At 41.0% G+C, this 25,257-nt stretch overlaps 1 protein-coding gene across 1 annotated transcript; it reads left to right on the top strand.

Moving 5' to 3' along the window:
* Nucleotides 1-11,334: 11,334 nt before the first annotated feature.
* On the top strand, nucleotides 11,335-24,983 carry LOC146373452 (uncharacterized). The gene is made up of 14 exons (XM_084950357.1): nucleotides 11,335-11,534; nucleotides 13,868-14,182; nucleotides 14,386-14,694; nucleotides 18,014-18,298; nucleotides 18,385-18,529; nucleotides 19,326-19,489; nucleotides 19,575-19,856; nucleotides 19,988-20,287; nucleotides 20,385-20,669; nucleotides 20,750-20,912; nucleotides 21,824-21,984; nucleotides 22,143-22,218; nucleotides 23,801-23,828; nucleotides 23,938-24,983. Exons 1-14 carry the CDS (start codon nucleotides 11,468-11,470, stop codon nucleotides 24,082-24,084), a joined length of 2,727 nt encoding a protein of 908 aa, XP_084806483.1. The 5' UTR covers nucleotides 11,335-11,467; the 3' UTR covers nucleotides 24,085-24,983.
* The last annotated feature ends 274 nt before the right edge of the window (nucleotides 24,984-25,257 follow it).

Raw genomic sequence — 25,257 nt, 5'->3', positions numbered from 1 at the left:
AAAAGCATGAAAGAACAATATGTGTAAAGGATAAAACAGTCAGAAATTTTAAAAATGATTAAAAGTAGTTAAGAGTAGACCGAAGATAGAAATAAGCATTAAACTAACTAACAAACAATCATTAACTGGTAGAAAAGGCGAGGCTAAATAAGTGGGTTTTTAACCGCGATTTGAAGGATTGAATGGAATCAGACTTGCAGATAGTGATGGGAGGTTACTCCATAGATCGGGTGCAGCCAATGCAAACGCTCGGTCACCTCTAGTCTTCCGCCAGGATGTCGGCTGCACCAAAAGTGACTGAGAAGATGATCTTAGTGCTCTAGTAGGGGTGTATAATCTAAGTAGCTCTATGAGGTAGCTTGGAGCTATATTGTTAATAATTCGGAAGGTGAGCAGCAGGATTTTGAATTGAATGCGATACTTAATGGGAAGCCAATGCAAGTGGGCAAGGACGGGGGTGATAGAGACACGCTGCCCACTACCAGTAAGGAGACAAGCGGGAGCATTCTGAATTTGCAGTCTATGGAGAAGAGTAGAGTTAAGACCAAAGTAAAGGGAGTTGCAATAATCCAACCTAGATGTCACGAAGCCAGACATAATAACAGAGCAAGCTACCAACCCATCAGTTCATTCATTTTCTTAGCTGCTTATACATTCAGGGTCAGGGTGGGGGAGCTGTCATCAAGTGGGTACACTCTGGATAAGTTTCACAGTTTATGTCTTTCTGCCGGAGATTTGTTCCTGTTAAAAGGGAGTTTTTCCTTCCCACTGACGCCAAACTGCTTCCTCAAATGGGGTCATATGATTGTTGGGCTTTTCTGTTTTGTTTGTATTACTATAGTGTCTTTATTTTACAATGTAAAGCACCTTGAGGCAACTGTCATTATGATTTGGTGCTATATAAATAAAACCGAATTGAATTGAAATACAACTGTGGAGGTTTTGGAGTATGGTGGTCACATGATGAGGGGCCTGCTTGAGAATGTGACCAGCAGATGTCACCAGGAACTGGAGTTCATAGCGCTCACTCATGACATTAGTTGTGATTCCACCAGGTAAGCCACCCAGAAGCAACTCACTGCTGAAGAATGTGCCTGTTTTTAATGAAAGTGCATCAGTCAGGCAGGCTTCACAGCAGATGATCGGGGCAGGAAGTCAGACACAGGAACGGCACAGAGCATCTGGCTAATTTTCAAGTGTAAAAAAGAAAGAAAGAAAAGGAAAGAACCCTGTGCAGCCCAAATGGCATGAATGAATCCATGTGGAGGACGGAAAAAAATGCAATTGCTCCATAGTGATTGAGCACTTCAGAAAGCTTCATTTTCACCATCACTAATGACATGAATCTGCAGATTTACATCCATCTGTAGACATGTGTCCCATCTTTACTCTCCTTCCAGCTCTGTTTTCATCCTCTAAACTCCCAAAGGAGCTATTTGACTCTAAATGCTACAGTATGTTCACCACCTATTTGTTAATCGTGTCTGTCTGTTGCTTGATGCTGAGCAGAGAGCTGAAAACATCTGCATGCAGCTGCTAAAAAAAACAATGCCGAAAAACTGAGAGACAAGGAAAACCGTGACACTTTGTATCACAAAAAAACAAACCAATTGGCAGAAAAACACCTAAATCTTCCACAGTGACAACTGGAACAGCTGAGTCTGTGAAAAATCTCTTTGTAGTTGTTAATATGAGTGAGCAGTTTCACATTGCATATAACGATTTCACCTGCTGTTTATATTTGACTGTATTTAGGAAACATTATTCAAAAGTATACAGCAGAGAAGCAGAAAGAAGAGAGAGGGGATCGAATGTTACAAAGGTTTCCTGTGAGATTTGAACCAACACTGTTGTGGTTGGGTGGTATGTTTCTGGGACCAGAATGTGACGCTGACGCTCAGGTTTTGAAATAAAATAGAGAACTGACTTCAGTTTCATAAGCATGCTTTGGCGCTCTGTAGTGATTCAACTTTTCACATCGCATTCTGTCAAAACCTATTATCAGTGTTAAAATCAGTACACGCATCATGGTTCCTTGTGTTTGTGATTATTTGCATATAGCTAATGATGTCAATTTATAGCTGCTGAGTCATATGATTGTCAGATCAAACTTCTTGAATTTGGCTTTAAATATGTACAAACCCTGCAAGGCGACCAGTGACTGACCTTTTCACAGGGCGGCTAAGGGAAGTGGTTACCGTGGTGTGTCCTTCGGGTTCTGTAACAATAATTTCTTAGCCGCAACAACAACAACAACAACAACAGCAGCAGCTACAGTTTAGTGATTTGTAACAAGATAAAAATACGGCCACTCAGATTGATTTTTTATTATTATTTATTTGGGACTTTGTGATTGCTTTATTTAGGCCCAAAATTCATTGTCTCTCTAGATGCACCTTGTAACTCACCTCCTCTAATGGGAGTATTGTAGGTTGCATTAGCACAGACTCAGCCTGCTGGTGCTGTGACGGGGAAAGCCAGGACCGGTGCCAGGTCTGAAGGGGTGCACCGGCCCAGTCATGCTCAGCACATCCCAAACAACCGGTGCATGAACCAGAACCATCTGCTGTCCATTTCGCTTACATTCTCACTTGATGCTCAGCCAGCAGCTCGCTTTTTCACCCCTGGACCGAGAACAATCCTCCCATCTACACACGAGCCACCAAAAGCTTTGGGTTCAGCTGGCAGAAAACAAAAAGCTATACTTCCCTGAAACATGTTTCAAAGCACATCATTTATCACTAACCCTCTTTCCTCACTTCCACTTCCACTACTTACTGTAATGACCAGATATGCCTCCTCACTCTACTTGAGTGTGTTTGAGTAATTTCCATCAACTAAATAACCATAAAGCACTCAACTGTCCAGCCTCAACTCTTGAAGTTCATAAATGGTTCATGACCTGAACATTAAGATGCATCATCTTTAGAACAGCCCGCATCACTGTTTGAGTAATTTCCACGAACTAAATAACCATTAAGCACTCAGCAACCAGCTCCCCTCAACCGTTAAAACACTCTTGGGCATCAAAGAAGAAGAGATTGATCAGAGACGTTATGAGTCAAAGAGGAAAAGGAACAAAGAAATGGCAGAGGATGTTTCAAGCATTTGAAAGTTTTCAACTCTATAAGCATGAACCTGCACAAAACTTTCTACTCTGTGATAAGTACCGTCTGTTTATATTTAATGACCTTTCAGATTTAGAAATGATTCTACCAAAATCAGTGTCTCAGAATGAGTCATCTTACGCTGCAGGCACACAACAAAGTGCCTGAAGCCAGCGTGTCCGTGTGTAGTCAGTGTATAATGTCATGCTGCTGAGTGATGGATTTACAAAGCATTAAAGTGACTTTAGAAGGTTGTCAGACAACAAGTCATAAACATCCCTGAGATGCCTATGATTCATTGTCGATGTGTACTGTTTTATAGGAGCTGATAAAACGCGTCAGCGACCATTATGTGCTCTTCACAACAAGGTCAGGAAGTTATGTGAATGAATTTAAGTCATGAGTGCCCTGATATATGTTTTAAGAAGAATTTTATGTTTAATGTTTAGCAGACCTTTGAAGGTGCCGTTACAATGTTGGCTTGTGTTCTGCTTTAAATGTGTTTATCTTTTCGTGGTTACAAGTGCACAGTTGCTTTTGTGGTCAGCACCTCCTCAACAGCGGAGTGCACCATGTACCCCCATCATACTCCCACGAGCCGCCCTTTAGATTTAGAGATGACTGAAACCCATGAATTAGGATGCATGAAAATGCATGACAACAAAAATTGCGACTTGAGAAAATATGACGCACCGCTGCAACAGAATGCACGGGAAACAACCCCCTAATCCTACGAGGGTTTATGAGGAACTTACACTCTTGTAATAAATCCTCACATCATGAAAGTCATAATACAAAATGTGTATTGAACTTCTTTTAGAGAAGACTTACATATTTAGACAGGTGTTATATTGTGATTTAAGGTGGACTATGTAGCACAAACATCTGTAGTATAATTCAGTAGAGAAAATGAACATCAGGGAACTAGTTTAATTTTATAGAAGGGGATATTATGCATTATAACGGTTTTTATGTTAGGTACATTTAGATGATAAAACCATGCTCTATGGATTGTCTACATTGCATGCTTTTTTTCACCGTTGTTACTCTTAGCAAAACAGTTTCCACTGTACACCTGCCTGGCAGCATTTGAACAACTTGTGATACTGACAGTAGTATCTCTTTCTTTCTCTCTCACTCTCTCGTGAATGCGAGTATGCATGACGTTCTTCCTGGGGGCGTGGTGTGCAGAGGTTTCCCGCGCTTCCTCGGCCAGTGCACCTGTTTCCATTTCCACTCACCTGCAGGTTAAAGCTTTGACCCCGACCTTCACTCGTCGCAGTCATCATACCCAGTGTGCTGTAGTCTCTCAGACTCATTCTAGCTGTTCGTTTCCTGTCTAGCATTTGTTGTCCTTCTTCCTTACAGGTAGTCTACCAGCCATGGCCCCCAGTCCTGACTCCTGCCCACTCCTACTCTTATTCTTGATTGACATTGCTAAAACACCCTTTTCCCCTGAAGCCTTTTCTTTGCTTACCTGCTTGGCTGCTGGAGTTAGATGATTCCTCTTAACCTGAGGGCCCGAAGTACCAGACCTGCCCTGACCCATACATTATCTTGCTATATCTTGTTGAAAATATTTTTGACAATAACTAAATCAAATAAATTAAATAAGATTTGCAGTTATTCACTGATCCACAAAATTAAAACCACTTACAAGTGAAATGAAAAACAACACTCCTCAGTGCCAATGGCCTTCTCCAGCACCCTGTCACACAACAAAAGCAGCTCAGGACCAACTTGAGGAACTATTAGTCAAGCTTTAAATTGGCCTTCAAAACCCCTCCTTCAAAACTGGCCCTGAGACCCACAGGACCCCAAAGATCCATGCCAAGGTCTTGGTGTGTATGTCCATGCTCTAATGGCTCAGTGCTGTTTTGCTGACACAAACAGTATTTGGCAGGTGGTTTTAATGCTGATGCTGTTAGGATGCCTGGGTCGTTGACCCAGGGTTTTTGAGTTTATTATATTATTTATCATTTCTAGTCTTTGGTTAATTTGTTAGTTCTGTCTTATGGTTTATGTCTCTGTGTAATCCTTAGTTGCTGTCTCCCCTGTCGGCTATATCTCCGTGTCTGTGTCTGCCCTGGTCCCACGTCTCTGTTCCCTCTGTAGTGCCTGCCTGTGAGTCTGTGTCTGTAAGTTCAGTCTGTGTTATGTTTCCTGTTTTACTTTGAAAGTCCGTGTCTCATGTAAATGCGTCTGGTTGTGATTCCTTTGTCTCGTTAGGCCTGATTTGCCCCAGCTGTGTTTCCCTCCTGTTCCTCATTCCCTGATTGCTCCCTCTATGTATTTAAGCCCTGTGTTTCTCTGTGTCGCTATCTACACTTATCTAGCTGTGTAATTTTATTTTGTATTCCTAGTTTTGTTACCCCCTGAACCGCCTGGTTCTGGACTCTTGGGCTATCAGCCTCTGGGCTGGCCCCCCTGAACTTTTTCGGAACTGTTTTCCTGGCCGGCCTCCGGACCCCCTTCGCCTGGGTCGCCGCCGTTGCCGTGCGCACGGTCGGCCCCCTGAACTGCACTGTGTTTGGGATACTTTCTTGGGCTCTGGTGTTTCCTGTGTCCTGCTTTTGTTTTCTGTTCTGTCCCTTTTGAGTTCAGCATTAAAGCTGTTTTGAGTTCACGTTCTGCCTCCGAGTGTCTGCACATTGGGTCCTCCTACTACCACTCCTGCCTGCACACAGCCTACACTTAACAGATGCAGATTAGGGTGTGTCACTATTTTGTGTTCAGCAGACAAGGCAGCCAAAAATGTGATGGAAATAGAGAAGTATGCATGTCTCATCTAGCCAAGAGTGAGACATTGCATTAATAAGGTGTTACATGCAATCTGGCTAATCTTGTTCTAGTTACCAGAAAGCAATTCTCTTTCTGTATGGACTAAAAGTCCGGATGCATAAGACACAATTAGTGAGGTTTAGTGCTGGTAGGCTGCCTTTGTTACCACTGGTTCCAGTCTGTGTCAAGCTAACCTTACTATTAGAAATCGGTTGTAATCTCTCCTTTATCTCTTTGGAAAAAGAAATGAGTAAGCATATAACCCAAAATGTTAGCCTATTTTTTTAATAACAGGCCATGTTTATTTACATTTAAAGCTGATATTCATTGAAGCAAAACACAGTTTTTCTTTTTTTATTTGACTGACTTGAGTTCTTTTTTCCCCTCTCACTTTCTATTTGTATATGCCCCACATGTTTGCAAAACTTCTTGATACTAGATCATACTTTAAGATGCATAGTCTAGAGAATGATGCATGCTTATCGTATATATAGGGTGACTTTAATTTTCTCCTTTACGTGAATGCCAATGCTGGTATGCAACTCGGATTGATAGCGGCATATCAATCAAGTTGCATGTCAGGCTGGAATCTGTTAAAGTGCCTTTGTGTGTGTGGGAGGGCTGGAGGGCCTGGTCATAGTTCATCTGTAAATGAAGAACAGCAGGAGGAGACGTTGCAGATGATCAGTTACTTTCCTCCTCTCCAGAAATTGATGATAAGGTTCCACTGAGTTAAGTGGGTTACCACGCAGCCCTTCACAGGCAGGCTTCCTGATGCTTTACTGCACACACGTTATTACTGGCTGATCACCAACTACCTTTTATCCAGCTGAATTTCCACATATGTGTCCATAAAGAAAGCGATAAAGAGAAAGACAGCCACTCGAAAAGGATGCCAGCTGTACAGCTGTGAAATCAATAAATACCCCGTCTGTGAAATGTTGACAATTCATTGTCAGTAAAATGCATTGGCTCGCAGACAGCAAAGGGCACACCCGCAAAAGACTGAAGGTTTCCAGGCTCCTTCTCCAAACTTCCCTCCGCCTCCTTCCATCTTTCTGGAAAAACTGCTTCAGGTAATTTAATTAGCAGGAAAAATTACCTCCGCATCCATGACCATGTGATTCCAGCAGGTATTAAGAGAAAAACTCAACTTCGTGTCAAGTGTTTGCCCTCAAAACCAAATGTTGCATGTAATTTTGGTAATAGACTGAACTGAGTTTTACCTTCCGGAGATATGATCGTCCACAGTCAGAATCAAGTCAGAGAGCAAAACTGGAAGTAATGAGAGCCGTAATCTTCTTTAGATCCCACTGACAAAATCTCTCTCATCTGTCTGTGTGGTTCATAATCTGGTTTGCCTGATTACAGATAGTAAATCTTACACATCACAATGCAGTTTCCCTTCATCTGTGTTCAAAATAATTAAAAAGAAATTCAAAAACAAATGATACAGTGCTTGAAATTTGCCAGTTAGCATGAAATGTGAATGAGATTGTTACACTTGAAGGATTAAACACGTGAATTTGATCTTGAACTGGAACCAAACTACACACAATGTCAATATTTAATAAAATGGCATTTGAATGGATGTTTTCCACCTCAAAAGTTCACTTTATGCCTCTACAGTGGTTCAGTATATTCCCCACATATTTGCAAAGATTCTTGATACTAGATCATACTTTAAGATGCATAGTCCAGAGAGTGATGCATACTTATCATATCCAGAGCCTAATGAATGCTCTGTGTCTACAAGTAGTATTTACATACTCACACCATACTCACACCAGGGTGCAGTGTCCAAAAAAAACAGGAAAACTGTTGTAGCATTTATTTTTTTCTTTTTGCTGCTGGTATATTTTCTCTGCTTATAATGAAATTGTGTAATAATAATAACAAGTGTATACAGTGGCTTGCAAAAGTATTCGCCCCCCTTGAACTTTTCCACATTTTGTCACATTACAGCCACAAACATGAATCAATTTTATTGGAATTCCACGTGAAACACCAATACAAAGTGGTGTACATGTGAGAAGTGGAACGGAAATCATACATGATTCCAAACATTTTTACAAATAAATAACTGAAAAGTGGGGTGTGCGTAATTATTCATCCCCCTGAGTCAATACTTTGTAGAACCACCTTTTGCTGCAATTACAGCTGCCAGTCTTTTAGGGTATGTCTCTACTAGCTTTGCACATCTAGAGACTGAAATCTTTGCCCATTCTTCTTTGCAAAACAGCTCCAGCTCAGTCAGATTAGATGGACAGCGTTTGTGAACAGCAGTTTTCAGATCTTGCCACAGATTCTCGATTGGATTTAGATCTGGACTTTGACTGGGCCATTCTAACACATGGATATGTTTTGTTTTAAACCATTCCATTGTTGCCCTGGCTTTATGTTTAGGGTCGTTGTCCTGCTGGAAGGTGAGCCTCCGCCCCAGTCTCAAGTCTTTTGCAGACTCCAAGAGGTTTTCTTCCAAGATTGCCCTGTATTTTGCTCCATCCATCTTCCCATCAACTCTGACCAGCTTCCCTGTCCCTGCTGAAGAGAAGAACCCCCAGAGCACGATGCTGCCACCACCATATTTGACAGTGGGGATGGTGTGTTCAGAGTGATGTGCAGTGTTCGTTTTCCGCCACACATAGCGTTTTGCATTTTGTCCAAAAAGTTCCATTTTGGTCTCATCTGACCAGAGCACCTTCTTCCACATGTTTGCTGTGTCCCCCACATGGCTTGTGGCAAACTGCAAATGGGACTTCATATGGTTTTCTGTTAACTATGGCTTTACTTCTTGCCACTCTTCCATAAAGGCCAACTTTGTGCAGTGCACGACTAATAGTTGTCCTATGGACAGATTCCCCCACCTGAGCTGTAGATCTCTGCAGCACATCCAGGGCCTGTGAGTTTAGGTGGACGGCCTTGTCTTGGTAGGTTTACAGTTGTGCCATACTCCTTCCATTTCTGAATGATCGCTTGAACAGTGCTCCGTGGGATGTTCAAGGCTTGGGAAATCTTTTTGTAGCTTAAGCCTGCTTTAAATTTCTTAATAACTTTATCCCTGACCTGTCTGGTGTGTTCTTTGGACTTCATGGTGTTGTTGCTTCCAATATTCTCTTAGACAACCTCTGAGGCTGTCACAGGGCAGTTGTGGAGCTGTTTTGCAAAGAAGAATGGGCAAGAATTTCAGTCTCTAGATGTGCAAAGCTGGTAGAGACATACCCTAAAAGACTGGCAGCTGTAATTGCAGCAAAAGGTGGTTCTACAAAGTATTGACTCAGGGGGCTGAATAATTACGCACACCCCACTTTTCAGTTATTTATTTGTAAAAATGTTTGGAATCATGTATGATTTCCATTCCACTTCTCACGTGTACACCACTTTGTATTGGTCTTTCACTTGGAATTCCAATAAAATTGATTCATGTTTGTGGCTGTAATGTGACAAAATGTGGAAAAGTTCAATTGGGCCAAATACTTTTGCAAGCCACTGTACTGCAGCATTTGTTCAAGTCATTTTTTCAACCAATCACCATTCACCACTACTTTAGCATATGACTTTTTATCCAAGTTCACAGTTCTGCTTTTATGTCTATTTATAATTATCCGATTTCAATTCTATCACTAAGCAGAGTATCGGAATTTAATCGCATGTACAGTTAAGTCCATAAATATCTGGACAGAGACAACTTTTTTTTCTAATTTCACTGCAAAAACTCAAAATCTTACTAAGTATATTTGTCATATTTCTAGTCAATATTATCTCATTACACTTGAAATAAGACACAATCAGCTACAGAGCGACATTTCAATGAGATGTATGAACTTGTTTCAAGACAGTGAATCTTGAAACTAGAAAATTTTCACTTGTTCCATTGGCAGATTTTTCACTTATTTCAAGCTAAAATATCTTGTATTAAGTGAAAAAAAATCTGCATCTGAATTTTAAATAAAACAATTCAAATGCAGTTGAAGTGCAGATGTTCAGCTTTAATTCGGTGGGTTGAACAAAAAGAAAGTGTGAGGAACTAAAGAATTTTTTAACACAACCCCTTCATTTCAGGGGATCAGAAGTAATTGGACAAAATAAATAAAAATAAAATAAAAATAAATAACTGAAAATAAAATGTTCATTTCTCATACCTTGTACCATGAGCCTTGAACCCAAGAACGTCACCAGATGCTGGGCTTTCTCATTTTTAATGTTCTGCCAGGCAATAAACAGTAGTGTCACAGTAGTGAGGCTTATGTGTGGCTTGCACCTTGCAGTAAACCCCCTGTATTTACTTTAATGCAGTCTTCTTTAGTGTAGACACTGATATTGATATGCCTACATCCTGGAAAGTGTTGTTCACTTGGTTGGCAGTTGTGAAGGGGTTTCTCGTTGTCACGGCCAAAGGCTGAATTAGGAAAATGGACTCAAATGCAAACAGAGATGTGAGTCAAAACTAAATACTAAGAGACACTATGAGCTAGAATAATACTAAGAGCTAAGAGGTATCGTGAAGGGATCTTTATAGAACTGCAAGGAAGTTCTTGTCCATAACTTTGCTGTTGGTTAATTTCCAATATTTTTTCTCTCTGAGTAGCCTTAGCGCTACATAAAAAGACACAAAGTCAGGACCATAAAACCAGCTTAACTCATTTGCCATAAATCTGTTTACACTGTTATAGTTCAGGGAGCTGCCTCCCTTTTGGGGTTAAAAGCTCCTCTACATAATGTAAATATGTCAATTTTAGGGTGGGGACTTGATTTAAGGTCAGAGTAAGGGTCAGGTTAGACAAGTAGTAGTTATGGTGGAGTCTTCAGGAAATGTAAAGTCCTGAGAAGTAATGGAAACACTACTCTGTATGGGCGTGTGAGTATGTGAGGTAAAGAGCGAAAGAGGATGAGATATCTACCATTTTCTTTGTTGTAAAGCCAGTTTCATAGCCTACAAAAGTTCTCACTATGGCTGGCAGTTTCATACCGGATAATTCAAAAACAGCCGTTACAAACCACACGATCGAAAAAAAAAAATGTGTTGACAGAAATTTTTCGGTTAGGTCATTTCATTCACTGTCTTCCTCCTGTGGTCCACATGAGTCAGTGCCAAAGTGAATCAACTTTAGAGAAAGATGGCAACCTCTGACAAGCTGTGCACTGCTGAGCGTGAGTGATTTCACAAACTGCAGGGCATGAATGATAGCGAGCTGTTTCGCAGACAGACAGTCTCTGCAGGCCCCAGGCGGGATGGGATGCATAGCTTTACCACTTCCCAAGATACTGTGCTATATGAGGTGGCTGAGTAACTGAACAGACGCATCCTGTATAGCAATGCTGACAAAAACAGAACTGTAAGACATATGCAAAACACACAAGAGAACACCTACTGTTGCAAACTGAAGAAGTTGCTTTTAAGTGTGTGCGCATGTACAGTCTGTAGGTGTGCAAGTGGCAGCAAGGCTCACACAACTGAATATCAGCTGTAGAGGGTGTGTGCCATAAACCATAAACCACATAATACACACACCCTTTAAATACCATGTGCCCTGCATACAGCTGGTCTATACAGTTCTGCTTCAGTCAATGACACCACCATGGGATGCTCATGGCTGTTGATTTTGGGTCTTCTCTTACATGTTGCTCATTCTTTGGAAATTCTGGGTAAGTCTGCAGAGTTACAATCCATCTGTTGCAATCAGCTGTTTATGTGTTCATTTTACTGGACCTTAAGCTCTTGTTTAACCTGAGGCATTTATACCCAGCAGTGCTACTGGCTTTCCTTACTGATTAGTCCAACTATAATTACAAATGAGCATTAAAACTACACACTGGATGCATCACAAAGTTCTAAATAATACATTTTTCTGCAGCACATTCCTGATTGTATGTTTGTAATGTCAACCTGGCAGGCAACTCATTATTCGGAATCATATGCTCTTCCTCGGTGTGACCACAGCATTTTTTTTTACAGGCTTTTAAAACTAATATGTGAGGTCTTTAACATTTGGGGAAAACCCTCTCCTGGCTGTACTTATTTAAAGATTCTTCCCTTTGATTTGGTGCAGTCCTTCATTCTGCAGAGTCACCGAGACTTCCAGCTGGAGATGAAAGTTTAAACGTGTGAAAGAGCTTCATTTTCTAAAGTCGAAAGTCTTTATTTGTTTACCACATCCCTAGTCTGCAGAGGAAGGTGTGCTTTGTGCCACTGGTGCATTGTTGCTGTCTGGTGAGAAAAAGAAGCCCCTGGGACTCAGGAAATAAGATGCAGTAGAAGAATGTGTGATTTTTCTTTCACAGTTATTACTTAGTTTGTATCCTTAAGGTGTGCCTTTTCCATTCTTGGCTGACATTTATTTTGGCACTAACCTGCAAGGGCAAATGAATTACGAGCCCACCAGGCATAATTGAACTGATATAGCATATTTATTTCTCTTTCTTGCTTTCTCTTCCTCTTAAAAGGCTCTGGAGCCTCTCCACATTGTTTCCATTTGCTGTGATGTATAGTAAGACCAACAGCATTAACAGTGCTTGATGCAAACAGTTTAGACTGCAGCAGCCGGCTGCATATTAAGAGGTTTTCAATGAAGTAGTGCAGCAGTAAGCTGTCGTCATTTTACTCATCATGTACCTTAAGCTGAATAGAGGTTCTTGGCTCCAGCTGACTGGTAGAGCAAGCTGTGTCCTTAAGTGCACTTTGATGAAGTCTGGGGAGGAAGCAGAGAGAGAAGGGGACTTGGTATGCATTAAAGTCTGCACACTGTCCTCTCTGAGAGTGCTAAAACCTGCCAGCCTATATTAAATGCCCTCTCCTGTGAAATGCCCTAACTGTGGCTGATTTCTAAACAGTGCAGGGGACCCTGTCTGGGTGTGGATCTTATTTTGGATGGTTTTCATTTCATTAACATAATGGAGTCCTCCATCAGATACACAGGCAGGAGACAAGGCTGCATTTATTTATTACTGTCATTGTGTGCAAGTTAACCTCTTGTCTTTTGCTTTTTCTCTGTAAAAACAAATAATTTACCAGAATTTTACAAAGTGAAGACAATTAATTCGCTTAATCTTTTATTGATCTTTTATTTTAAAAATATTATGATCCTAGGGTTTGGGGTTTCAGTTTAGGGCCTGTTAAATTCTGGGAATACTGTTTTAATTTCTTTATTATTCTAGACTGTGAGCTTTACTTCTGGTGATATTATTACGAATGAGTCTTTAATTTCTGTGTTTATTTTATGGGTGACTTATAGTTTCCTCTGTCATCTTTCTGTGCCTGAGTGTCTTCTCCTCCCTGTTATTCTTTCTCTTTTGGCTACTTCCTTTGAGGTCTGGTTATCTTTCATGTGATGTATTAGTTTCACTTCCCGTCTCTGACTGTCTTCACCTGTGTTAATTACTTTTACCTGTGTCTCATTCTCATCCTGTTTTTCATTCTGCCGTCAGCCCTCGGTGTATAAATAGCCCCGTCTTCATCACTGTCACATTCCCTGTGTATGCTTCCCTGTGTGTTGCCCTCTGAAACTCTTCGTGTTCTCCTGTTTCCTCACTCCTTGTATTTTTGGATTTTCCTGTTGGATTGTGTTACTTTGTGGATTAAAAAAAGGAAGCTTGCTCGTTGTCGACGCAGTCTGCCTCCTCTGTTTCAAACCGAGCCTTAAACTTTTCATTTTCATCCAGTTTTCTTTTCAGTTACTTTTACTTGTAACAAATTAAATATAGTTTGTTTGTCTGTTTTAGCCTTATTTTTATAAGATTTTATGTCTTTTTTTAATTGAGAAATGACTGAGGAGTTTATCACTACTGACCTAGTTAGTCTACCTCTTTGATCACAGTTTTACTTAACTAGCGACAGACAATAGGCTGAGTCAACACAACAAGTAGCATCTATCACCCTGTGCCCAGTCCTCTCATCAAACCCATTCCCCCTCAAGGCATTTCTGCTTTCTCAATGTTTTCAGTTTCAAGATCTCTGAGCTGAACTTCTGATCTCTCATTAGGTTCGAGTGAAGAGCCTTTTGAGAGCATCACAGCAGTCCTGGGAAAGGACATGTATCTGAGCTGTATCTATATGGGTGACGATCCTGTTGACAGCAGCGAGTGGAAACAACAGATCAGTTCAAAAAAAAAAAAGCGACTGGCAGGATTTATCAATGGGAGACCATTTCAAAGAGATAACTTTTCACTCCCAGTTTCTCTCACCAACCTCACAATTCAGATTAGGGTGACCGGTGTGGAAGTAGAAGGACAATACACCTGTGAGTTTGAATCACTTGAAGATACTTACACTGGCACTGTAATCGTCACTGTAGTAGGTAAGCTACGCTTAACATGTGATTTCTTTTCTATAATCGACTCACCTCTGTGAGAACAAATAAGCCCGATGAAGTTGCCACAAACAGTTCTAAAATTAATAGGTGTTAACTGATGCACCACCAGATTTTAATTAAACAGATGCATTATTATCCTGAGACATGCCTATGTCACTCAACGTGTTTATTTTTCAATTTGTTCACAGTTCAACCAGAAATCAACATCACTCTGAATGCAGAGACCATAAATGGGACTCACTATCAGTCTGTGTCATGCTCTGCTATCCATGGCAGGCCTGAGCCCCAGATCAGCTGGTTGGTGAATGGGTATCCTCCTTCAGATTTCCCCTTCATCGAGGTTGTGAATAACACCCTTCCTTCAAATGACACCTTCACCGTCAGCAGCGTCCTCCGCTTTCCCACCCACTTGCAGGAGGAGGACAACGTGACCTGCGTGGTTGAACACCTGACCCTCCCACAGCCCGCGGTCACCACAGTTAGGGTGGAAACCTACAGTAAGAGCATCAGAGTTGTTGTGTTTTTATGTCCCTGTTGCTAGGTGGTGACATATTGTGTTGCATTACCACTCATACGTTTGCAATCATGCATCATGACTCAGCATCTTGCAACACAATAACTTTCTCCTGCTGAGTTTTTACGCAGCCTGTTCCTTCTCACTCTGCTCCACATGCACAGTGACAGACCATAAATCACGTTGCACAGTGCTATGCATTCATGTGGGAATGCGCTCTTCCATTGAAGCTGAGTATATGGAAGCAAAAATGAAGCAACGACCCAGTAACTAATTAATAACAGTACTGTAATATGGTGCAGTGTACAGTTTAATGGCTCAAGTCTAGCAGGTCAAAAGATGCGCACCTGCATCTGTTGACCTGGTGAAAATCCGACTGCATAACATTAAAACTAAAAATCCAGCATCCCAGTTAATCACGATATTTTGTTTCATAGATTTCATCAAAGCGTTAAAGCTGCTATAACAGATATCTTGATATAAAAACCACAGGACGGGGGGTCAAAGTAACGAGTCCGTACTTTACCTGACTCTGCAGTTCTTCCCAGGTCCACTGAGCATTTTAGCATTTGGGTCATGATATGGGTTTTTTTTTTTGTTGTTGTATTTTTTAGGGCAGCACCTTTCTGTTTTATCCACAGCACTGCAGAGCTGCAGGAACATGTTGCATTTAGAGGGTGCAGTGCGGATGACCAATACGAGCAGAGCAGCACTCTGAGTTATTACAGAGCTGATAAAATGATAAGTTAGTTTTTCATGATTGTAAGTTAAAAACTTAAAAAAAAAAAAATATATATATATATATATATATATATATATATAAAATATAATCTTGGTCTATGAAAGCATAATAATAAAAAAACATTTCAGATGAAAATATAGGCTAAACACACATACAGAAACCCCGAGCTCACAGGAAAGACAGATTAATACAGCAAACATCTATATAAAACCATCCACACTGTAATTTAGTGCACCTGCAAAGACTCACTCTTTAGCACAACCCTCATTGACACTGTTATTTACTGGTAAAGTCAGTAATGATAATGAGCAACCACAAAGGAAAACAAACATTATACCTCAGCAACTTTGCACTGACTGTCATGAAAGCGTGGTTACCATGACGAGACCCCTCACACTGTCAGTATTCACAGGCAAAGGCAGGACGTCGGATCATTAACTACACCTAGATGCTTTAGCTCTACTGGTATTGGACCAAAGCAAGAAAGATTTCTCATACTATAAAAGTTTTCTTTCACTCAGGATGAAAAATTTCACCATGTCATGTACATGTCATTGCTAACTTAATAAATCTTAGCTCCTTGCTCTCTTCCCAGCAAATAAATACCCTTAGTACTTGGACTGTTGTCATATGTAGTGTAGGAGCAGCTGCTGAATCCGATGATCTGCCCTCCATCTGTTTACAATGATGGTGGTGATCACACTGATCAGAGACATGACAAGCTCGAAGCAACCTAAACCTGCTTTTTCCACTTCAAATCCTAACATAGAAAGATAAAAGCTAAATGCATTTAATTTTTATTCAGTAAGACTTAAAATTACAGATTTTCATGCGGTCATAGAGCAGGGGAGCTGTGGGCCATTTTTGCCTGACTTTTACACCCAAATCAGATCTACCTCATAACTTCATAACTACGTCATAACTACGTCATAACTACGTCATACTTCATAACTTATCCCATAACCAGAACTCTGTCACAACAACTTGAATTACACGGCAGGTTGTGGTGTAGAAAAAGGAGTTTCTGATTACTACATATGAACACAGAAGTCTAAATGAAGCTGTATGTCGATCAGCATATTTTTGCATCTATATTAGTGGCCCCTGCTGGCTATTTAAAATGCCATGTAGTCCATGAATTTCACTCACCCAAGATGCAAATTCAAAAATGAATCTCACAAATTTAAAGTGAAAACACAAGAAAACAGTCAGTATAATATGGTGGTGGTAGTGTGATGGTCTGGGGCTGTTTTGCTGCGTCAGAATCTGGAACTTGCTGTGGTAAATGACCACATTCATTCACCACAGAATGTCGGGCCATCTGCTTGTGACCTCAAGCTGAAGTGCAATTGGGTTCTGCAGCAGGGCAATGATTCAAAACACACGAGGTCCACCTCTGAAGATCTTAAGAAAAACAAAATGAAGACTTTGGAGTGGCCTAGTCAAAGTCCTGACCTGAATCCGATTGAGATGCCTTGGCATGATCTTAAAAAGGCAGTTCATGCTTGAAAACCCTCCAACGTGGCTGAATTAGAACAATTTTGCAAAGATGGGAGGGTCAAATTTCCTGCACATGGCTGTAAAAGAGTCATTGCCAGTTATGACAAATGCTTGTCTTAGTTGTTGCTGTTAAGTGTGGCCCAATCAGTTAGGTTTAGGTTTAGGGAGTAATCGCTTTTACCCCCTGTAGTTCTGGATTGTTTTTCCCCTTAATAATAAAAACCTTCATTTAGAAACTGCATTTTGTGTTTACTTGTATTATTTTTGTTTGATGATCTGATTGAAGTGTGAAAAACATACAAAAAGTAGGCGATCGGGAATCAGGGGGCAAGCACTTTTTCACACCACTGTATATGTTTGGTAATAAAGCTTTAAATGCTCTCTTCATACAATCATACTAATATGTACAGCATTACAGCCTCTTACTGCTCTTTCAGTGGCAGACCTAGTAACAGTCCTATTAACGTAAGCCACACCACCCAGTTCATTTGTCCATAATACATTTCCACTTCACTGAAGCACAGCAGCTTAGGTCATTTTCAAACTGCAGTGGTTAAATGCAGACATAACTTTATGTGTAAACAGATTTAATTTTTTTAAAGCCAAAGAGCATTAACTCACTCCAAATCTGTGCACACCCCTGCCCAGCACCCAATTTATTATGAGGTGTTAACCCACTTGCTCATTAGAGGCATTTGACTGTTGCGCAACACCAAAACTTTTACGTATTTGATAATAGAGTCTGATCTATGCTGATTCCTCGAATTAAAGCCTGCGGTTCTCTCAGCTTTGGTTGGGTAGCAGCTGGGCCAGACATCTGCTCTCAGCTGCAGCTCAGCCAACAGATGGGACAGGTGATAAGCCTAAGTCAGCACTCTCCAAACCCAAGCAGAAGCTCCTCATGGCGTGTGTTTAGCTAACATTCAGCTCATCCGGCCCCAGCTTCCTATTTAACCAAAACACCCTGAGCCTCTACTTGCTATCTGACTTTTTAATTTGCTGGAAAAAACATTAGAGCTTGTGAAAAATAACTCTTCTCGCCCTTCTTCCTGCTCTGCAGCAAGGCCAAATGTGACTATTAAAGCAGAGATGGTACAGCAAGAAGACGGAAATGATTTCTGGGTGGTCTCTTGCATTTCATCTGGAGGGAGACCTGACACTGACATCTCTTTGGCTTTGAACACGGATGAAGAGCTGGCGAGAGAGAACGACACAGACTCAGACATACAGAGAGTCTCAGTCCGCCTCCCCGTAACAGAATATGGGGGTCACAACATCACTTGTGTGTTTGACCATCCTAAATTTACACAAAAGGAGTCACAAGCCCTAACACTGCCAGTTTTCTGTGAGTACAATCAGTGTTGAATAAACTGCTAATGCTCAAGAGGTAACAGAGGAACAGAGTTTGTTTTTGTTTTTTTAAATCTACAGATTTGGCTCCAGGTCAGTTGTACTCAGACTTGGAAGGGAACAGCAATGACTTTGAAGATGTGGAGCTGCAGGAAGAGGAGACTGAAGCTGTTATCAGACTCGAGGTCGAAGGGAATGTGCCACGCTACAATGTTACCTGCAAAAAGTAGGAAATATTTGGTGTCAAAGGGCTACTACATCAATTTCATATATTGTAGAAGTGTTCGAACTCTAAAAATGATAATTGTAACAGACAGACTGCGTTATGAGCTGGCATGATGATGAAATTCATCATGTTAGGGAAGGTTAAGGTTGAGAATCTGATACAAAGTAAGTCCACTCCATTATTGTGCAAAAATAATGGAAAATAATGTGCAAGAAAGATAATAATGACCTATTAAAAAAGTATGGGGAAATTGCCCATTAATAACAAAATAAGAAGTATATTCATCAGTAAGTGCTCGTACTGTGTTTGATTTCCCTATTTTACCTTATTAGGTGCAGTTGTTCAACTGTGAATCAGTGCAAATATCTAATCAGCAACTGAGTGAATTTAGGTCATGGTCGAGTAACCTGCAAAGAAACACTTGTTGGTGCTGGATGGGCTGGTTCAGATATTTGGGAAACTAACCACATAACCAAAAGAAAAGGAGAAAAAATGAACAGTGCCTGCAAAAATAATATGCTTTTACAAAAATAAAAACAAGCTTCAGTCATACTTTTTTCATGTATATATACAGTGAAAGAATATACACATCCTCCACAGGATATGTAGGTAGTTTCAGTGGTGGCATATTTGGAGGCATAAAAACCACAAGTGACTGTAAGCAGGAACCATATTTAGATACATTTTCTGATTCAAATGTTTATTTATTCAAGCTTTGTTTTCCTTTTGTATTCTTATATTAAGACAAATGAAAACATTTCTGAATTCCTGCATATTTTGCATATTTGCCCTCCAGAGATGATGGCCCCTTGCCTGAGAGTGTGAAGCTGGTGGACAAGAGCCTGAGACTCCAGGGCCCTGTGGATCTTCAACACGCCGGTCTTTACAAATGCACCTTCTTTTATCAGCACCTTACAGCAGTGCTGCGGTTCAATGTCACTGTTAAACCTATACAACAAGGTAGGTGAAACTCTGCTTTGACCTTCTCTATCATCTGACTATGAAATATTGATGTGAACTCTTCTCTCTATACGTTTCCCATCAGTTCGTCCTACAATACGAGTTGATTTGCGGACCGAAGATGGACGCAGAGTGATTGAGTGCTCAGCAGATGATGCTGTTCCTGCAGCCAACATGTCCTGGCTTCTACCAGAGGGTGTGTCTGAAGACTTTTGGTTCAACTCCACTTCTCATAATGGAAGCCACTCTGTCAGGGGGTTTGTACTCCTCCCTCCCTGCTTGCCTTGGGAGCTCACTGCTGAGTGTGTGATAAATCACCCAGCATTTGAAAAACCAGAGAACAGAAGCATAACACTCCCTCTTTGTGGTATGTTCAACAAATCAACCAACCAACCCTAATTTCTTATCAGTAGCAGATATATGTGGCCATAGATTAAATTTTTTTCATCAAGTGGAAGCCCTCCACTTCCTGTTGTTTAACTTCTCTTTCCTGCACAGCTCACCCTAACATCACCGTCAACACCAGCACTGAGTGGAGACAAGGTCTGAAGTACACAAAGGTGCAATGCTCTGTGGACAGCGCCCCTCCGGCAGCAGTTATAACCTGGCACGTAAGGAACACCAACAACAGCATCGATAGCCTGGTGGAGACCAAACAGCAGGCTGATGGTCTGGTATTCGCTCGCAGCTCTGTGCACTTCCTGTCCTCTCTCTATGCCGGTCAGAATTTGACTTGCATAGTAAAGCATCCGAGCCTGGAGGCAGAAGAGGAAAGAATAATAAACATCCCTGTGCACAGTACGCTAGTCATTTCTTAGAAATATTTCCTTCTATGACACAGACAGCCTCACGCGGTTGCTCATCCCCTTCCTGACACCCCCCTTTTCTTTTTCAGAAGCCCCCCTGCTGAGCGCATCTGTGGTGAGACAACAAGACTCTCATCTCTGGCTGGCAGTGTGCGAGTGCACAGGGGAGTGTTTTGAGACAAACCTTGCATGGGACCTTCCCGAAAAAAACGAAAGGCAAACCTCCGTGCACTCAGAATATGAAAGAAACTCAATGAATGTCAGGGCGACTTATGAGTTTCCTCTGGACCGTCATGAGGGGCAAAACCTGACTTGTGTGTACCATTTTGAACCAGGGGTCACACAGAGAAGGACTGTTCATATGCCCAGATACTGTAAGAGCAACAGAAACAATACTCGATTGAACACTAACGCACAAAGTTCATCTTAAATATTCCTACTGTTTTTTTGCCAGATATCTCTTCTCTGAGAGTCCTGAACTTCACGACTCCTCTGCAAAGCCGCTACAGCGATCAACCTGTTGTATACAGACTGTCCCTCGACAAGAATCATCACAACCAGAAAATACTGCTCGAAATTGAAGGCAACGTGCCAGAGTACAAGCTCAGCTGTAAGAGGTGCTGTATCCTGTGTTTCAAACCACCTGTTCACAATGAGGAAGCTGAACATAGTGCACTGCACAAAAATCTGTGCTCCCACAATTAAGAAGTAGCTCTCTGAAAATATCAGTTGAGTTATTTACATAAAGAGCTTAATGCAATAGCCAACGACAGAAAGGAGACAGTTTAACTTTGCTTTATCTGGGAGCAGGCAAACAACTAGGCTTAAAAACAGTACCTTTAGTACCAGGTGCATTAACTTTCCTACTGTTGTCAAAAAAACAGTAGCCTGTCCAATTATAGTCTCAACTGGCAGGAGGTATATCTGTTATCTACCACCTAATCATGATCAGGAAGTTCCTGTGAACACACAAAATTGAGTGTTCCCACAGTAGTAGAGGAAGTAGAAGAAGCAACACATTGTCATAGAGCACGATTTATTAGGGGGTATTTTACCGTTTAAATAAAGGCAAATAATTACCCTGGTTCTGTCCATTTGTACATTTTTTGTTGATTTTTTGTAACCACGTGTGAACAACTTTTGTAATGCAGAGTAATGTGCAGAGATTTCTTAACCAACTTTCCACCTGTTTTCAGTCTTTCAGATGATTTTACCAGCTAAGAAATGATCTGGCATGTAATGTCTGTAATGGAAACTTTTACACTTTTGGTTTTGTTTTGGGGGGTTTGGGCACAATGTGAAGTGTTAAAGTGAGCTTTAGGGATAGTGGTGCAGAGCCAGCTTAGCTCTTTCCCTGCTTCCACTCTGTAAGCAAAGTTAAGCCAGTTACCTACAGCCTCCTATTTACTGTACAGACATTAGAGTGATTAGAGTTTTATTTTTAACCCTCAGCAATACAGCACACGGCTATATTTCCCCAAAAATGTCACTTAAAGAGAAACTCAGTTGTAAATCCCTGGTATTTCAGGAGTGATGGCTCATTTGTGCAAACGGAGGGATCTGCGATGATCTTCCAGTCAGAGCTTGCAGAGCTGAACAAAGGCCTGTACACCTGCTGGGCATCCTTCTGTCACCACACTGCTACGGTCAGCTTTCAGGTGGAAGTCACAACTAGGCTTGAACAGCTCGGTACGTGTCTGCCATGATGGGCTTTTGCACTCAGAGGAACATGACACAACAGAGAGCTCCTGATAATATCGGCATGCTTATGTGCATAACCAGGTTCACTGTGAGGTTTTCTGAGATGTTTAGCTGATATCAGTTTCTTTGTGTGCTTTGTGTTGCAGCTCTCACATCCATGATTTGCATCTCTTCAGCATTAGCCCTCGTTCTTATCTCTGTCATCATGCTCTGTGTGTGCTGGTGAGTTAAGCGCTTCCACAGGTGACAAACAGCAACTCGGCTGGTGATGCGCTGACGGGCAAATGAGGGCAATGTTGCCGATGGCACAGAGTGTACAGAGAGTACTAGACAAACAGGATGTGTGGATCATTAACCCAACTAACCAAAACCCCAGTACCAAGCTGTTATTCACAAACAGGAAGTAATGTGGCTGAAGCAGACAGGTGCCTCTGCCACCACAGCCCTGCTAGCAGACAGGTAGAGGCTGTTAGGCAGTCAGAAAAACAGATTTATTTTCCAGTTTCCTGTTCTGGCTTTTAGCGGTGTTACTTCTGGCAATTTGTGCAGCAGACTGCTGTTCGCTGGCCAATTATCATCACCGACACTTTGCAAAAGGGAAGGTGAAATGTGCAGAAGGTCCACATGTTCGGAAGTTATTAGTGTAATAAAATTCAAGTTGCCATTCACCAGTGAAAAAAAATCCACAAATTCATCTCTTAATCCTGTTGCTGTTGGAGAAAGAGTCACATCTTTTAGTACTGATGAGGGATATCTTTCACAGTCCTAGAACTGTTAATGGTTTCTGCCTCCAGAAGCTTCCACATTTCCACATTCACTGCCAAATCTAACTTCTCACAAGAATGTCTGTCAGGATCAGATCAAGCCCCGCTGTGAATAGAGCTGCACAAGAGTGGTTTACAGGTTATTTCAATACGCCTGTCACTCTGACTGGAACATTTGGTGAAGGTGCCATTGGCTGACGGAGTCTAGGCGCGTTATCCCATGCTCCAGTGGGAGGGTCCTGTCAAGTTAATTTGGGAAGGTCAGGCACCCAGTGAACAACAAGAAAACATGACTCCCCACAGAGGAAAGTTATTTTGGGACTAATGTCAACCCCCCACTCCTCTTTCCCTCATCTCCAGTGCTGCATGGGGACTTTTTTTTTTGTCAGCAGCAGGACATCACTGGGTTTGTGTCACTGAGGTCGCAGTGTACAAAGTGAGCGTCTGCTTTTGACACCAGAAATCAATGATGAAGGCTTGGGTCACCACTCGTATTCATTGATATTCCCGTCACATATAATGCATTCACCTTTGCAGCTTGCTTATTTGAATTGACTCGGTGTGGCCAGTTATGTCACAGTGCCATCTAGTGGTGAAATCTCTCAAAAATAATTTAAAACAGGTTTATTTAAATTGAACTGAATAATTGTCTTTGGTTCACCAAGTCACAAATCAATTTATATATAAAAGAAAATACTGATAGTGATCAAGAGTCATTCATTCATATACATACATAAAACATCAGCAAAACTACAGAAATCACATCACAGCATCTTGTTATTCACTATACTAATTGCATTTGGCACAAAATGCATCCTATAATGTTGTCCTGGGGCCATTTGATCAAATCTGATTAAAGAGGGCGTTCTTAGTCAGCAATAGACTGAGCTCTCTGTAAGGCAGCAGTGTGATACAGTTTATCTAATGAGATTTTTCCAGCTGTTCTGACAATCTTGTCCAGTTTGTTCCTGTTTGCCACAGTCAGGTTGCCATACCAGACTGAGATAATTCACCATCAACCTCTGTTTTTTGTTTTATAGCCAAAGAAACAGCAGGAAAGAGCACAAGGTACATTTAAATATGATGATTTTCTCCAGCTTTGCTAAGTGTCTCAAATCCAAAACTAAATTCAACAACTCTTTTCCTCCGTATCTCCATCTGCCTCCATATAATTCAGGAGGAGTATCTCTCAGCCTTGACATCCCTCATGCAGGACCCCGGCTCCCCTGAGGTGAAAAAGCCAGCAGTAACAGAAAAAGACAGCAAAGAGAGCACTCCTATGGTCAATTACTCCATAGTCATTGACGTCAAGAGTACAGTGTGAAGACAACAATGCTTTGCGGGGCTTTTTAAACCACATCCAGTTGTGCACAAACTAGGTGTGGCATCTTAGTGGAACTGTAGCACTCTTTTTTCAAGTGTTTTTCTGTAGCATTGAAGTAAAAAACTGTGTATATATCCTGAATAATGTGAGATTTTGAGCAGATTAGCATTGATGACTTTACTGTTTAAACTAAAGACTGTATAAAGGATGTACGTAGTCACCCATTGATACTAGACTAGACTCCACATTCTGAAGCCTCTGTGTTAGTGTAACCACAATAGCTTTTTGAGCCATGACCTCACATATTTGTACTAGAGGGTGGAGTGCTAAAAAACTATTCATATTCATAAATTGTAATATATCTGGTAATTAGCAGTAAGTCACAGACTAATAAAATACTCATAAGGCCATAATACTAGACTCCTGCAGGAGACACAAACCCCTATGGGAAAATTAAAGCACCTGCCCTAGAGAACAAGGGGGCAGCTAATAGTATCTTTTTATCAGGCCATAATACTAGACAGCACAAAAAGTCCAGTTCTGTGACAGAACAGGTTACAACTATGTCTGCAGACCCACACAAGGTAATAAGATGGATGACTTATCTAACTAAATACCAAATTAAATACAAAATGCTAGTTGTTAAGAAAGGGGAAAGCATCCATAGAAATCAAAGCTGTTTTGTTTTTTTTTCACCATCCTGTAAATATTTCAACATTAGTCACTCACTTTTGAAGCACTTAGGAACTGCAGTTTGGGGCACCTGCTGGCTTTTTTATTCAAATGCATAAAATTTGCACTTTTAGAAAAAAACTAAATCTTACTTGAATTTTTCATTATTACAGTTTCTTTTCAGATGTATATTTTTTGATCTGTCAATAAAGTGATTCCAAAGTAAATATCTTTCATCTTTAACTTCTTACAGTTTTAACGAACTCATTACAAGCACAGCAAACAGTCCCACATACTGATGACTGTCACACTGCTCAAGTCCTTCTAGTGTCTTTGCAATGCTTAATTAGTCAGGACCATCTGCTATGACAAAAGGACTGAAGCTATAAATACATTTCTGTACTATGTGTGATTCAGATGTAAATAGACTGAACTGCAGCTTCTCTGCAGCACTGTTATGCCCTCTTGTGGAAAATAATTATGGAGTCAGTTGTTTGTTCA

This window comes from Perissodus microlepis, chromosome 14 (genome assembly GCF_051167445.1).
Source record: "Perissodus microlepis isolate ML-2025 ecotype Zambia chromosome 14, ASM5116744v1, whole genome shotgun sequence".
In the NCBI taxonomy this organism is placed as follows: domain Eukaryota; kingdom Metazoa; phylum Chordata; class Actinopteri; order Cichliformes; family Cichlidae; genus Perissodus; species Perissodus microlepis.
Note: the sequence above shows the minus strand (reverse complement) of the source record. Positions and strands in the feature narration are given on the sequence as shown.

Excerpts from the sequence above, each read along its gene's own strand:
- LOC146373452 (XM_084950357.1), top strand. The coding sequence starts at position 11,468 with ATGGGATGCTCATGGCTGTTGATTTTGGGTCTTCTCTTACATGTTGCT. Across the intron at positions 19,490-19,574 it reads TGTTAAACCTATACAACAAG|TTCGTCCTACAATACGAGTT; the intron begins GTAGGTGAAACT and ends GTTTCCCATCAG. Across the intron at positions 19,857-19,987 it reads CATAACACTCCCTCTTTGTG|CTCACCCTAACATCACCGTC; the intron begins GTATGTTCAACA and ends TTTCCTGCACAG.